The 15,659-nt window shown below is 66.5% G+C and overlaps 1 protein-coding gene across 1 annotated transcript; it reads left to right on the top strand.

Annotated features, from left to right (window-relative positions):
• The first annotated feature begins 7,268 nt into the window (after window positions 1-7,268).
• SEMA4B (semaphorin 4B) lies at window positions 7,269-14,528 on the top strand. The gene is made up of 14 exons (XM_027688565.1): window positions 7,269-7,406; window positions 9,837-9,997; window positions 10,240-10,302; window positions 10,421-10,519; window positions 10,632-10,743; window positions 10,992-11,108; window positions 11,209-11,366; window positions 11,560-11,741; window positions 11,840-11,987; window positions 12,125-12,335; window positions 12,416-12,531; window positions 12,676-12,839; window positions 12,946-13,040; window positions 13,134-14,528. The coding sequence occupies exons 1-14, from the start codon at window positions 7,319-7,321 to the stop codon at window positions 13,907-13,909; spliced, it is 2,490 nt and encodes an 829-aa protein (XP_027544366.1). The 5' UTR covers window positions 7,269-7,318; the 3' UTR covers window positions 13,910-14,528.
• Window positions 14,529-15,659: the final 1,131 nt, after the last annotated feature.

Here is a 15,659-nt window from a genome sequence, read left to right on the forward strand (position 1 = left end):
GGGGCGGCGCGGAGGTAGCGGGCGGCCATGGCGTGGGCGGACGCGACAGGGCGGACACGGGGGCGCGGTTCTCTCCGCCCCGGGGCGGGACAGAGTCCCGGCCCCCGCCGTGGGGCCCCGCGAGAGCTTCGGAGGGGCCCGCACGGGGTCCCACGCGGAGAACTCGGGCCGTTGCCGCATTCCCCCCCCCCGATGGCAACGCACAGGGTGACCAGAATCCGCAGCGGCCCGCATTCCCAGCAAAGGGATGGGGCATTCCTGGGTACATCGGGGTTGCAGACACGCGGCCAACCCCCGCGTGGAACCAGGACCAAACCCAGCTGGCATCAAACCCGGCTGTAAAACCCTGCGTGGAATCGGACCAGACCCTCCCAGGACCAGATCCAGCTGTAAAACCCTGCGTGGGACTAGGACTAGACCCCCACAGAACCTGACCCAGTTGCCAAACCCCACATGGATCAGGGACCAAACACCCCCCAAGACCTGATCCGGTTGTAAATCCCCACGTGGAACCAGGCACGAACCTCCCTCCAGGGACCAGACCCGGCTGCAAAACCCCGTGTGGAACCAGGAACAAACCCTGCCCTGGAATCGAACCCAGCTCTAAAACCCCTCGTGGAACCAGGAACGAACCCCCCCTGGGACCAGACCCATCTGCAAAACTCCTCTTTAAATCAGGATCAAACCCATGCAGGATCAAACCAAGCTGCAAAACCCCTCGTAGGACTGGGACCAAACCCCACTGCAAAATCCCGTGTGGAATTGGGGGGTACACTGAGATTGGGGACACGCTGCCATAGCCTGTCCCTACATGGAAGCTGGTGTTCCTACTCATGGCCGGCGCGTGACTCGGCAGCTGGATCCAGCAGGACAAGGGCAGCTGCCACTGTTGCACGGGGGACCTTCACCTCGCCTGGCCCCCGCATGGGAAGGAGGAGGAGGAGGAGGAGGAGGAAGAGGAGGAGGAGGAGGAGGATGGGAGTGATGCACACCAGGGGCCCCCCAAGAAGGAGCATGGAGCGTGCTGGGGTGGCTGGGAGGCTGCTTGGGCTAGGATTTGTACTGCCCTGCTGTCCCAGCCAAGCCTATGGCTTTTTTTAGCCACATGGGACGGGCAGATCCCGCTCCAGGAGGAAAAACAGCCCTGGAGCTGGCAGCCCCCGGTGGAGGGGCTGGGGGGGCCGTGGCGGGCGCTGACGTCTGCCTGGCTTTAACATTAACCAGAGCAAGAGCCGCGGGGCCGCGGCAGTGGGGGGGTCAGCACCCAGTGCTCCGGGGTCCTGGGTGTCCCAGTCCCACTACCCGCCCCATGGCACACCATCTTGCCAGCAGCCCCACAGCCGCATGCCAACACTCCTGGGGCTGCCCCCCGGCACAGGGCCCAGGGGGCTGCCTGGCTTCCCCCCCAGATGCCCTCCCGGCTGCCCTTGCCCTGGCCCCGCGGTCGGAGCCGCCCAGTGACCGCGGCGCTGGCAGGACGAGGTCAGGCCAGCGCGGCAGTCGTCCCCCGCGAGGAAAGGACAAGAGCAGTCATGTGGCACAGGCCCAGGAAAGGCTCCAAACAAAGGCATCGTCCGTCCATCCCTGGCTGCAGCCCAGCCACCCGCCCTGTGTCACACCAGTGCCCCCAGTGAGGTGTCCCCAGGGGAACTGGAAAGCTGGCAGGGCTGGCTATGGGGCTGGGATCTCAGAGAGCGACAGGTTGGGGACGCAGCCAGGGGATGAGCAAGGACATGGAGGAGGGTCTGCATGTCGTCCCCTCTGCCCGCAGGCAGCCCCATGTCTGCCCGTGGGTGGGGGCACCGGGGCGCCCATGGGGGCCACGTGCCCAGTGGGGCAATGTGCCGTGTTTCCTTGTGCTGCCCCCAAATGTGGGAGCTGCTGGCCTGCAGGCTGGGGTGGGGGCTGCAGTCCCCCCTTCAGCAACCATCTGACCCCCCCGAGCCTGCTGCAATGACCGTGCCCCGGGACCCCTATGGGGACCCCTGCCCACCCAGCACAGACCAGTGTTTTGATGCCCACTATCCCAGCAGCTGCTCTGGGCCCTGCTGACACCCAGCTGGCAGCCACTGGCTCCGAGTGTGCCACCATGGGGACACCAATGGCCGTGGTTACCCCAAACCCCATAGAGCCATGAGTCACCATGAGATGCCCAGAGCCATGAGTTACCCCAAAACTCCCAGAGCTGGGTGTCACTTCCAGGATCTCACCGTGATGGCTGGGGCCAAGTGTAACAGGCACCAGCTGTCCCCAAGGCCACCCTTGCTACTGGGCATCCTGAGAAAGGGCCCCCAGTGGGTGCTGCCCCCCAAAACCACGCTCCCCGCCAGCCCCACGGCGCTGTGGGCCCCTGGCCGTGGAGAGGGGGCTGGGACATGCAGCCTTGGGGACACCAGCATGGCCCCATTTGGGCCAGTGTCACTCCAGCGACGGCGAGGGGGGGTCACAGCCCAACCCTACAGCTCCCGCCCCCAGCGCTGGGCCCGAGTCAGGCAGGAGCTGCCGCCCAGCTCCTGCCCCCCGAGACCCCCGGGGCGGGGCGGGCTGGAACGGGGAGGGGCGGGGCGGCCCTTTGTTGTGCCGCGGGCGGAGCCCCCGGAGCCGCCCCCGCACCGCCCCTCGGCGCCGGCGGGGAACACCCCGCACCGGCCCCGCTGCCCGCGGCTCCCGCCGCGCCCCGGAGCCGCCGAGCCGGTGAGCGGGGGGGGGCGCTGGGCACGGGCAGGGATGTGTGTATGTGAGAGGGAGAGAGAGTGAGAGTGAGAGTGTGTGTGTACGTGTACGTGTATGGACGACTGCGTGCGTGTGGAGTGTGTGCGTGTGTGTGCGTGTGTGTGCGGGGTTGTGTGTGTGGCTGTGCGTGTGTGCAGGGTTGTGCATGTGTAGGGGGCTGTGCGTGTGTGTGCGGGGTTGTGTGTGTGGCTGTGCGTGCGTGCAGGGCTGTGCGTGTGTGTGCGGGGCTGTGTGTGTGTGGCTGTGCATGTGTGCAGGGCTGTGCATGTGTAGGGGGCTGTGCGGGTGTGTGCGGGGCTGTGTGCGTGTGCATGCACAGGGGTGGTGTGTGCGTGTGCACGGAGGTCCCCGAGAGATGGGTGCACAGGGGATGGTGAAGGGGCTGGGGTTGCGGGTGAGTGTGAGACTGCGTGAGTGTGAGTGTGCATGTGTGTACCCATGTGTGTGACTGCGTGTGAGTGTGCATGTGTGTGCCTGTGTGCGTGACTGTGTGTGAGTGTGCATGTGTGTGCCCGTGTGTGTGACTGTGTGTGGCTGTGCCTGTGCATTTGTGTGTGCATGGGTAAGTGTGCATATGTGTGCGTGGTGTGTGTGTGTGACTGTGTGCACCTGGATGTGAGTTCGCCTCTCTGTGTGTTTGTGAGTGTGCCTGTGTACACGCATGTATGTATGTGTTTGTGTGTGTGTGTGTATGTGCAGGGTGCAGGCACACCGGGGGCCATTCCCTCAGCCTGTTCCCAGACGTTGTTTGCTGCCCAGGGCGTGAACACCCCGTGACCTCGCTGCGTGTGTTTACATGTGCCGAGTGTGCGTACGCTGTGGCTTGGCCGAGGGTGTGGAAGTGCAGGCACAGACGGTGGTTGGGATGGGTGTCATTGGCTACTCGTGGGGAGGCATGTTAGTGCACGCTCAGGGATGGGACACACGTGTGCGTGGTGTGTCCCACTGTGTGCTGTGCCCTGGACACCAGTGGGATGCACATGTGCTGTGTGTCATGGGCATGTGGCCACAGCACCTGAGGAAGTATTGGGGCCCAGGCAGCCCCTGGGCTGGGGGCACAGGGAGAGTCAGCATCCCATGGGCTGTCAGGTCACTCCATGGGCCCCAGTGCCTGCTCCACCTGGGCCTGGGCCTGCTTGGGAGGCTGGCACCCCCTCTGATCCATGGGCATCACCATGGCAAGGGTAGCAAGGGTGCCATGGGACCAAGGAGACCGGTGCTTGTTTGGGCTCTGCAGAGCCCAAACTGGCTGGGAAGGGGGCACCCATCCCTGAGCCAGAACCCCCCATTCCTGCACTCCAGGGTTCTGATGTGCCTGCGCTTGGGGCCCACCACCTTGCTGCCCACTAAGGGTGCTCACTGCCAGGGGTGCCTGCTGGCTCTGCTCTGCCCTGTGCCAGGGGTGCCTGACAAGCAGTGGGGGCTCAGGGAAGCATCCCATGTATCCTGCAGCCCCCTGGGCAGGCAGTGCAGGGGTGCAGGCAGGCACTGGCATCATGGGGGACAACTGGGCCATGGGGTATCCCCAGAGCTGAGCCTAACATTGTACAGGAGCAATGGGACAAGTGTGTGTTTTGGGGTGCCCGGTGCTCTGGGTGCAGGGTCTCCCACAGCACCCTGCTGGGGCAAAGAGGACTCTGTGGGGCAGTGAGGGGCTTGGTGTGTGCCACCATCAGACAGCATCAGCACCCCAGCCTGGAGGTCCTGGCAGCGGAGTCTGAGCTGGTGGCGGGCCAGGGTCATGGTGGCGGGCCAGGGTCATGGTGGCGGGCCAGGGTCATGGTGGCAGCCCAGCTTTGCCCCATGGGAGGCCCTTGGCTCAGGCAGGGTGTCACAGCTGGTGCACACGGAATGAGGGATGCCCCAGGGCCCTGTGGGGAGCCCTCATGCCACAGGCCAGAGGCTGCCCCAGCCCCTCATCCTGCTCGAGGCCTCTCCCCAGGGGCTGGTGGGAAGAGGCAAAGCTGAGCCATGCTCCAGCTGCGGCCATGCCTCCAGGTATCCCCATGCAGAGAGACTTGTGATCTCCGAGCAGCTGGTGCTGAGCAGCTGGAGCTGGAGCATCTGTGACTCGGCAGGGCCCACAGCCACACGCTGCAGGTGTGTGTCACGCGTGCTCACACGCTGTGCATGTGTATGGCCAGGAGGAGGGACCGCCTGCTTCTGTCTGGCAGCTCCCACAGCCAGCCGAGCCGGGGGCGCGTGTGTGAGCCCCGGGAGCCGGGGAGAGCCCAGGCACGTGGGCTGTGTGCGAGCCGGGTGTGGGTCTCTGAGCAGGGGCCGTGCCCGCACTGCTGCCCGTGCTGGGGCAGGCTGTGGAGGAAGGTGGGAATACACAGTCAGCAGCAAAATCGAGGCACACACAGCCCTGTCCCCGCTCCCTGCAGGCAGCAGCAGCACTCAGCTCCACCACCACCTTCCCAGGCACCCACTGCCAGTGGAACGGGGCGGCAGGCGCTGGCTTTGGAATTTGGTGCAGAAACCACCACCCCACCTGCCCACTGACCCTAGGCTGTGTGTTTTGGTGCTGCCCAGACACCCGGAGTGGTTTCCCCATCGCTGGCAGCAAGCAGGGAGGGTGGCATGGCCACCGCAGGAGTGCGTGCCGGTGCCTGCAGCGGGGCACAGGGCACGCACAGGCCTGCGCGGGTGCAGAGTGGGACAGGGTGCTGCGGGTGCCCCCGGCACTGCCCCACTGGCAGCTGCGTGGGCAGGACAGGAGATAAATGGGAGTTTGGCGTAAACAGCCCCAGCTGCCAGCAGCACTGGAGCGGCACTTAAAGGTGCAGGCTCTGGCCTGGCTCCACTGCCTGCTCCTGCCCTCCCTTCCCACTCTGCCTTCCCTCCCTCCCTGCTTGACCCTTCCCTCTCTCCTTGCCTGCCCCTTCCTTTCCCTCCTACTCCTGTCCCCCCTGCCCACCCCAGAGCAGCTGCCCTTCCCACAGAGGGGTCCTGTCCTTGCTGTGTGCCATCACACCGCGGTGTTGGCACTGCACTCCCACGGCCATGTACAGGTGATGGCTCAGACCGCAGAGTCCCCCAGGGTGCCGTGGGGTGCCATGGGGAAGGGGGCCGTGTCTGCAAGGGGAGTGCCTGCTCCCACCGCACCAGGGTGACATGCCTGGCTGACTCCTGTCTGTCTGTGGTACTTCCCGGGCAAAGGGTGCTGATAAGGCCGGGGTGGAGCTGTGGGGCTGTCCCGGGCCTGGGAAGGAACGTCGGGCTTCGTCAGGCACAGCGGGAGCAGCAAGAACAGGAAGGAAGCAAGGCCGAGGGGGACAACGGGGTACCCCACAGCCCCTGAGCACCAGGTACAGCCCAGGAGCGGGCACTGTCCAGCAATGCTGAACAGGCAGAGTGTGCGAGTGTGGGCACAGCTGTTCCAGGAATGTGGGCACAGCCATTCAAGGAGCATGGCTACAGTTGCCCGGGGAGGGTGGGGAGTGCTCCTCCTATGCAGGGGGCTCGCAGGGTGTCCCAGCAGTAGGGTGCCAGGGCTGGGACTGGCCAGGCAGGGCATGGGGAGTGGTGGGAAGGGCAGCGGTGGGCACCCCAACGCCAGGAGAGCTGTCTGCTGCACGGTAGCCCCCAACCTCCATCCCTCTGTCCCTCTGTCACCCCGTTGCCATGGCAATATGAGGAGCTGTAATTAATAACAGTTGCGTGGGAGCTGCTGGCCGGGCGGGCAGCACTCCCGGGGGTGTGGGGGCTGCAAACCTTCCCCACACCTTGGCCGGGAACAAAGCCCACCGAGGGCCTGGGCAAAGGGTCCCGCCCAGCACTGCCTGCTCGGCAGCATGGCCACACCAGGACCCCCGGGACGGGCACAGGGGATGGCAAAGGATGTGTCCCCTCTGCCGGGTGCTGCCTGTGGGGACACCGGTACCAGCCAGCTCTGCCCGTGGCAGGGCTGGCACGGGCACCCCGTGGGACCCCATTGTTCCCGAGGGAGGGCAGGGAGCGCTGGGCTGTGCCAGGCAGAGCCCTCAGCCCCAGCAGAGCGGCCATGGGGCACAGCCTGAGCTGAGGGGCTGGGGGGGCTCTGGCAGCAGCCGTGGGGCCGAGCTGTCCCCAGGGCAGACAGACACCCCCAGCCAGTCCCTCCCGGGCCATCCCCGGGGTCCGCCGGTTCTCCCTGCCGCGGGGATGGAGGGAGGCGCGGGGAGTGGCGGGGACAAAGCCCCGTCCCCTCCGGACCGTGACGGCCGCGGGGCGGGGACCAGGGCCGGGTCCCACCGGGGCGGAGCGGGGGCGGTACCGGCGGGAAACCGGCCGCCTCCTCTTCCGAGCGGCCCGCCCCGCCCGGGGCACCGGCGGGACTGGGGCAGCCGGAGCGGCTCGGTACGGCGGGGAACGGCTCGGCGGCAGATCGGCAGTGCTCGGTGCGGGTCGGTGCGGCCGGGCGGGGCTCTGCGCGTGGCCGCCCCGCCCGGTGCCGAGCGGCGGGCGGGCAGCCCCGGGGCCGGGCGGGCGGGCGGCGGGGTCGAACCGGTGCTGTGCCGTTCCGAGTCTCTGAGCCCCTTCTCTTCCTGCAGGTCTGCAGCGCCCGGGCGGCTTCGCGGCGGCGGCGGAGGCTCGGCCCGGGATGGCGACCCGGCCGGTGCTGCCGGTCCTGGCTGCGCTGCTGCTCTCGGCGGCTCCGGAGCCCGTCCCGCGGGTCAGCCTGCCCTACGGTGAGTGTCCGCTAACCTTCGGTGGGTGAGGGCCTGCCGGCACCGGGGAGGGGGGTCAACCCTCGCCGGGGGCTCTGGCGGGCGTCCCCACTGGGGCGGCGGAGCGTCCCACGTCCCCCCGGGCTCCCCGCGCCGCGGGACGGGGCGGCCCCGCGTGGAAACGCCGTGTGACAGGGCTGCACAGCCCCTGCCAGCTCCCCGGGACACGGGGGGACACGGGGACCCCCTCGTCAGCGGATCATGGACCGAGGGCTGGGGCAGAGCCCCGGGGATGCTGTGGGGCACAGGGACACATGTCTCTGTGTCCAGACCCGCACCAAGGGCGGGAGGGTCTGGGGCACCCAGGGGTGCTCATGTCCCTGCACGCAGGGCAGTGGTAGCACCCGTGTCCTGTACAAGATGGGATGGGCTGAGCCGGTCGGGGGGCTCTGCCTGTGGGCCCCCTCCCTGCTGAGTGTGTCCCCAGGGCTCCCCCAGCCCTGTACTATGCTGTGCTCAGCTCTGGGCAGCCCCACTGAAGGCCCCCATCAGCCTCATGGCCCAGAGCACTGAGGGCTGTGCTGGGCAGGGGCTGGGGAAGGACATCTGGGAGGGTGCTCAGCTAGGCAGAGCCCTCACGAGTGGGGAGCCTGGCTGCAGCCCCCTCCTGCCCTGCAGAGCCCCCCAGCAGCTGGCACAGGGTGGGATAGCAGTGGGGCACGCTCCTTGGGCTCAGCCTTGGCAGCTGTGTTGGGACGGGGGGGCTGCCCACGGGTGTCCAGACTGGCTGCACTGCCGGGAGAAGGTGGCTGGATCCAGCTGCTCCCGGCCAGTGGAACCCATCCCGTCGTGCGCTGGGCAGGGCCTGGGAGGGTGCCGTGGTTTGGGCAGCTGGGAGCACTCCCTGGCTCAGCACGCTGTGGCTCGCTGGTGTGGACGTGGCCCCACCACGTGCTCCCGTGACCGCTGGCCATGGCCGTGGTGGCACCAGCAGATGTGGGACCCGCCGAGCTGGACGGGAGGCTGGAAGCCAGCACGACGGCCAGCTCGGCATCGTGCTGTGCTGTGCTGTGCTGGGTTGAGCCGTGCTGCCCAGCCCTGCCTGCACAGACCGGTTCTGCCTGTGCTCTGCCCACCTGAGAGGCTATGGGGCTGCAGCCACAGGCAGTGCCTGGGGGTCCCAGCTGGACCCCAGCGCTGCAAGAGGAGCTGGGCAGGGGGCATGGGCCAGTGGCCGGTGTGTGCCCAGTGGTGGCTCCCGTGGAGCATGGCTACATGGGGCTGCAGTTAGTGGGAGGGAGGAGCTGGGAGCTGCTCCCCTGGGAGCGCTGGATGTGCCTGCAGCAGGTTTGTCTGGAAGAAGCAGGTCGTGTCCTGACAGGTCCCTGGCAGCCGCGCCAGCAGCTCCCCACGTCAGGACAGCTCTGCAGGGCGCAGGGGCCCTGCTGCCCCTCTGCTGTCGTGCCCACCACAGGTGGCATCGTCCCAGCACTGGTGCAGGACCCCTTGCGGGGGAATGCCCTGGGGCGTTGACTTCCCTCTCTCTGCACCACTGTGGGAGAACTGGAGTGGGTGCTGGGGCCACCTGAGTCCCCCAGGGTAGGGGAGATGCTGCCCCATTCAGAGGCATTTGGGGTGTGTGGAGTGATGGGGGGGAGAGCAGCAGGGTCCTGCCCCTCAGTACTGTTGCTTCACAGCTCCTCAAGTGCTTGTACTGGCTCTTACCTGGCAGGGACTGGCAGCAGCCCCAGGGCTATCCTGGTGGGGCTCTGGGAGCAGGCAGGGGGTCGGGGGAGGTCGGGGAGTTCCCAGGGTGTCAGAGGTCAGGGAAGTTGGCAGTATGAGTCAGCCCAACGTGTCTCGATGACACAGCCAGGCCCATCTGATTCAGAGCAGCAGCAGGAGAGGAAGGGTTTCCGGGGCCAGGCCACCCACGCGGGACAGGACGGGACGGGCACTCCCTGACTCAGCACAGCCACTGCCCCGTGTCCGGCACAGGCTGAGCCCCAAGGGCCAGGGTGGGCAGCACCAGGCTGAGCCCTGCATCCAGCACAGGCTGAGCTCTGTGAGCCGGGGCAGGGAGATGCTCTCCCTGCTGCGATGTTGGGGTCCCCGTGGGCCCAGGCTGGGCTGAGCCTCCTGCGCCACAGGGCTGAGCCCTGGGGCTGTGTGCAGCTGGGCAGCTGCCCCAGGGCTGGGCAGGGCTGCTGCAGCATCCCCAGGGCCTGGACACGGCAGTGCTTCATGGCTGCCCTCGGGCACTATTGTGGCCGTGCACGGTTCACCGCAATGCCTGTGGTGCCACATGTGTCTGGCAGCATAGGCCAGATCCAGCCCTGGTTGCTCTGGGTGGGTGGCACGGCCGAGGTGCTGAGCAGGGGGGCCGTGGTGAGGAGTCTTGGGGGTCAGGTGCCCATATGTGACTGATGCCAGTCACTCTCCTCCCAACAGACTCAACCGAGCGGGTGGTGCAGCGGTTTGAGGCACCCGGCGTGTCCAACTACACGGCCCTGCTGCTGAGTCCGGATGGCAGGACCCTCTACCTGGGGGCACGGGAGCTGCTTCTCGCCCTTAACACCAGCCACTTCCAGCCCGGTGCCCCGGCTCGAAGGGTGAGCTTAGGGATGGGATGGGCTGCCCGCAGGGAGGGAGGGGGCACCCAGCCAGCTGGAGTGCAGGGGCTGCCCTCCCCAACAGCATTTTGGGTCTGAGTGAGCTGCTGTATTCAGGAGCAGGCACCCCGGAGCAGGATGGTTGGTGTGGGGAGGACACGGGTGGTGGGGATGAGACCAAGGAAGGTGTGGGTGGACCAGGCAGAGACAAGGGGCTCCCAGTGACTGTCCCCTCTCCACAGTTGCTATGGAGTGCGGATGAGGAGAAGAAGAGGCAGTGTGTGTTCAAGGGCAAGGACCCCCAGGTAAGCCCCACTACCAGTGGCTGTCAGGTGCTGTGGTGGAGTGGGCAGTGCCCATGCAGGGTGGATGCGGGTGGGAGGGCTGAGCCGAGGGCTGAGCCGGCTCCTCTGACCCCTGCAGAGGGACTGTCACAACTACATCAAGCTGCTGCTGCGGCTGAACAGCACCCACCTGTACACCTGTGGGACCTGTGCCTTCAGCCCAGCCTGCGCCTACGTTGTGAGTACAGGAGCAGGGCCCCACTCAGGTCCCCCCACTCTGATGGGGCCCTTCAACGGGGTCCTGGGCACTGGGGTGAGCACTGCCAGCTCACAGCCTTGTCCTGTTGCAGAACGTGCAGCACTTCAGCCTGGAGCGGGATGTGTCAGGGAAGGTGCTGCTGGAGGATGGGAAGGGACGCTGCCCCTTCGACCCCGAGTACCGCTCCACGGCTGTCATGGTCGGTAAGGCACAGTGCCCTGGAACTCTCACTCTCCCCGTGCTGCCTCAGGACCCTTGCCCTCCCTGTGCCACCCTGGCACCCTCATCCTCCCTGCAGTGCCCTGCGACCCTCGCCCTCCTCCGTGTGCCTCACCCTCCCTGCATCTGCCCCACCAAGCTGAGCCAGGGCCGGGCTGTCATGGACCCTGGTGGGGAGCGGGGCCATACCAGTGGCGTGTGCTGGGTCTCAGCAGGAGCATCTCTTTGGTAGATGGAGAACTCTATGCCGGGACTGTCAGCAACTTCCAGGGCAACGAGCCGACCATCTCCCGCAGCCAGGAGAACCGCATTGCCCTCAAGACCGAAAATTCCCTCAACTGGCTGCAGGGTGAGCACTGGGGCTGGCACGGTTGGTCAAGGTCCTCGTCCCCCAGAGCGTGGGAAGCTGGGGATAGGGCCAGTAGTGCTAAGGGTCCCTGTGTCCCCAGACCCAGTGTTCGTGGGCTCAGCCTACCTGCGCGAGAGCCTCCCTGCCGGCAACCCCGAGGGTGACGATGACAAGGTCTACTTCTTCTTCAGTGAGACTGGGAAGGAGTTTGACTACTTCGAGAACACCATCGTCTCCCGCATCGCGCGGGTGTGCAAGGTGGGCACAGAGCAGTGGGGATGCATGGGGGACTGCGCCTGGGATATGACTCACTGTTGGGGTGGGGGGTATGTGGGAGCACCCTGCACATTTCCAACCCTCGGTGCCTGGACCCCTGCTCCACTTACCCAGCCCCTGAGGCTCCCCGTGGCCACAGCTGTGGTGTCACGCCCTGACCCGCTGTGCCACACAGGGGGACCAGGGCGGGGAGCGTGTGCTGCAGCGGCGGTGGACAACCTTCCTGAAAGCTCAGCTGCTCTGCTCACACCCCGAGGATGGGTTCCCCTTCAACGTGCTGCAGGACATCTTCGTGCTCACCCCGGGTGAGCTGCGCTGGAGGGACACGCTCTTCTACGGGGTCTTCACCTCACAATGGTGAGTGACAGGGACCTGGGCCACCGCGGGGGGCAGTGCAGGGGGTTCAGCAGAGACAGGGGCCTGATCTTGCCACGGGCTCTGCCTCTCCCCACCAGGAACAAGGGGGGGCTGGGCTCGGCTGTCTGTGCCTTCCCCATGCGCAGCGTGCAGCGTGCCTTCGGCGGGCTCTACAAGGAGGTGAACCGTGAGACGCAGCAGTGGTACACGGACACCGGCCCAGTGCCGGAGCCCCGGCCAGGCACAGTAGGTGCCCCCTCGGTGCCTGTCCGAGCGCAGGACGCAACGCAGCCCCTCGCGCTCTCCCGGTCCTGGCGGCCGCCACAGCAGGGCCGCCCGCCCACCCGCTGCCCTGAGGACTACCGAACTCCTCTCCCCCACAGTGCGTCACCAGCCACACGCGGCACCTCAAGATCAATTCATCGCTGCAGATGCCCGACCGGGTGCTGAACTTCATCAAGGACCACTTCCTGATGGACAGCCCCGTGCGCAGCCAGCCGCTGCTGCTGCAGAGCCGCCGGCGCTACCAGCAGATCGGCGTGCACCGCGCGCAGGGCCTGCATGGCACCTACGACGTCCTCTTCCTTGGCATGGGTGGGTGCAGGCAGGCTCTGGTGGGGCAGGGTGTGCACTGCGCCCCCTGGCCCCACTCAGCACAGCCCCTCTGTTCACAGATGATGGGCGGCTGCACAAGGCTGTGCGAGTGAACCATGGCATGCACATCATCGAGGAGATCTGCCTCTTCCCTGATGGGCAGCCCATTCTCCAGCTGCTGCTGGACCAGGACCAGGCAGGAGCCAGGGCAAGGGGGGAGGGACATGGGGGGCTCAGCCTGCATGAGGCAGGTCCTATTTGTGGGCTGGGAGACAGAGACCTGGGAGGGCAGGGGTGTGCGGGAGCCCACCCCCTGACACTGCCATGTTTCTTCTCACAGGGCCTTGTCTATGCAGCCACCTACACAGCAGTGGCCCAAGTGCCCTTTGCCAACTGCAGCCTGTACCGCAGCTGTGGGGAGTGTGTGCTGGCACGGGACCCCTTCTGTGCCTGGAGCCGTGGTGCCTGCCGCAGGGTCACCCTGCACCCCCCAGCACACCCGCAGTAAGTGCTGCACCCATTCTCCTCCATCCCGCAGCATCCTGCTGCAACCCGCAGCACCCCGCTGCAACCCGCAGCACCCCAGTGCCCTGACACCGTCTGTCCCCAGGCTCTGGGCACAGGACATCGAGGATGCTGACACAGAGCGGCTCTGCCAGCTGGCCAATGCCTCCCAGCCCCGTCCCCGCATCCTCCTGCCCCCAGGTGAGCTCCTGTGGGTGTTACCATGGGACTGGGTGTCTCAGGGGCTCCCACACATCCCAGGGTCCCCTCGCTGACCGTGAGTTCTGTCTGCAGCCTCGGGTGCCCCGTGCCAGCGGATCCAGCTGCCACCCAACGCAGTGCGGCCGCTGCCGTGCCGGCTGCTCTCCAACCTGGCCTCGCGGCGCTGGCTGCACGACGGGGCACCTGTCAACGCGTCCTACTTGGTGCTGCCCGACGGGGCCCTCATCCTGGTGGGGAGCCCTGAGCGTGCAGGCACCTACGAGTGCTGGTCACTGGAGGAGGGATTCCACAAGCTGATGGCCAGCTACTGTGTGAGCGTGCAGGAGCTGGGCCGTGGGCCGCTGGACCCCGGCAGGAAGGTGGCCTCCAGCCACGACGCCCTGGAGACGGTCAGCACGTCCCGGAGCACCTCGGCAGTGGGCAGCGCCGCAGCACGGCTGGATGGCAAGACCTACTGGACTGAGTTCCTGGTGATGTGTGTGCTCTTCGCTGCCGCTGTCTTCGTACTGGCCCTCTTTGTCCTGCACCGGCACCGCGATGGCATGAAGGCCTTGCTGGAGCCTGGAGACCCAAGCCGGCACCAGAAGCCACCTCGCAAGCCAGTGGAGAGCCTGCCCCTGAATGGCAGCAGCTTGCCCAGTGCGGCATCTGAGCACAAGGGCTACCAGGCCCTGCAGGACAACTACATCGTCAGCACCCCAGTGCACGAGCCCTCGGGCGCGCCACGCGCCTTCTCCGAGTCAGAGAAGAGGCCCCTCCATGTCCGGGACAGCTTTGTGGAGGTGTCTCCTGCCTGCCAAAGACCCCGGGTGCGCCTGGGCTCTGAGATCCAGGACTCAGTGGTGTGACGAGGACGAGAGCCAAGCCCTCGCCCATGACCACCTCTGCTCTGCTGAGCCTCACCGGACCGTGCCGCGGCCGGGGTCTGTGTTGTCTGTGTGTGCATGCCTGGAGCCTGGTGCCCGTGGCCTGCGGCAGCACCCACCAGCCAGTGGGGTCTGGACCCCCGGGAGCTCCCTGGGCATCACCTCGGTACTGGCAGCGGTGGGTGTGAGGGGTGCTGCATGCCTTCCAGGGATGTCTGCGGGACTGTGCCAGCCCAGCGTCCCCACCGTGGGAATGGACACAGTGCCTGGCTCCGGCTGCTGGTGCGGCCCCGGCTCCGCAGGGCCCAGACCCCCTCTATGCAGAGGGGAGGAGGGGGCGGCCACAGCCCCCTCGCACCCCAACTCACTGTGATGTCCCGCTGTGGGACCCAGGGCCACGCGTGTGGCCAGGTGGTGCCGGCCCCGTGGCATGTGCTGTGTGTCTGTGTTTGGTTCATTTTTAATACGTGGAAAATGTGAATCGTGTCCAGGGAAGGGGGCAGGTAGCAGCTCCTCCTGCACTGGGTGGGCAGGGACACCCCCGTGGCCCCATGTGCGTGTGCAGAAATGTCAGTGGTTTTTATATAAAGTCCAGGTGTCTCCTTTGGACATATGTGTGTGCAGTGGGGCTGGGCGACTTCCCAGGCTAGAACCATCCTGGAGGCCCCACGGAGAGGAGCCATGTCCGGCTCTTGGTGTGGCTGGGGGAAGATCTGCTGTGGCTGCACCTCACTCAGTCAGGGCAGGAGGGCCATGCTGGCTGTCAGACTTGTCCTCATGTGCTTGGCTGAGCATTGGGCCAGGGCACGCGGGGCCCTGCAGCGCAGTGGCTGTGTGCCTGCACAGCTGCCCAGGGCTGTGCCAAGGGTCCCTGTGACCCTCTGGCAGGGTGTCACTTGAGCAGCCGTCGGCTGTCTTGGGGCTGTGCCTGGAGGCCCGTGCTGCAAAGGGCAGTGTGGTGGAGGCACACCGGGGCTGATAATGACTTGACACCATGAGAAGCTGGGGAAGGCAGAGGTGAACAGGACTAAGAAAACTTGGTGCCTGGGGCTGGGACCGGAGCAGCCTCCAGCAAGAAGGGGCTGTGGCAGCCCCCTTCCCCAGGACCATGGTGTTGCGCTGCACATGGGACCCACTGCCCATCTAGAGAGCAGCAGGTCCTTGTCCCCATCCCACCCGGCTATAGGCAGACCCCAGCTGCTTTACTGGCAGGACCTGACTCCATGGTGGCTGAGGACCAGGACTGGGACTACGGTGCAGTGCTGCTCATGAGTCCTCACACACCCTCATGCCTGGGAAGCACCAGCTGCACCAGGATGGGGCTGACAGAAGCAGTGAGTGCTGCACAGAGCTGGCGTGTTGAGGCAGGATCACCCCCAGGGACCAGCACTGCCTCACTCCGAGCTGGACTTGCACACTGAATTTCCTGCCCAGCCTGTTCTGGGACATCAAAAAAGCCACCGGAGGCGTTGGCTGGTGCGTTGCCAGCAGACACGGCCCTGGGGCCACAGGGGTACAGGCCTTGGCGGGCAGATACCGTCAGCTACACAGGGCATTGAGCTGGAAGGGCCAGCAGCACAAGGAGCGGGAGACAGAGTGTGAGAAACAGCCACGCCAGTGCCCCATGCTCCTTCTTCCAAGCAGAGGGGCTCTGCAGGGCCAGCTGGACCCCAGGCCCAGGCCCTGCACCAGCCCGGCAGAGCCGCTGGCTGCGGGCCAGGGCAGAGCCGGT

This window comes from Neopelma chrysocephalum, unplaced genomic scaffold, assembly GCF_003984885.1.
Source record: "Neopelma chrysocephalum unplaced genomic scaffold, ASM398488v2 Primary Assembly neopelma1_75, whole genome shotgun sequence".
Classification (NCBI taxonomy): Eukaryota; Metazoa; Chordata; class Aves; order Passeriformes; family Pipridae; genus Neopelma; species Neopelma chrysocephalum.

What these genes read in the sequence shown, in the direction of transcription:
- SEMA4B (XM_027688565.1), top strand. Translation starts at nt 7,319, where the DNA reads ATGGCGACCCGGCCGGTGCTGCCGGTCCTGGCTGCGCTGCTGCTCTCG. An exon ending in GCGGGTCAGCCTGCCCTACG is followed by an intron (nt 7,407 to 9,836) that starts GTGAGTGTCCGC and finishes TCCTCCCAACAG; the next exon opens with ACTCAACCGAGCGGGTGGTG. An exon ending in CCGGTGCCCCGGCTCGAAGG is followed by an intron (nt 9,998 to 10,239) that starts GTGAGCTTAGGG and finishes CCCTCTCCACAG; the next exon opens with TTGCTATGGAGTGCGGATGA.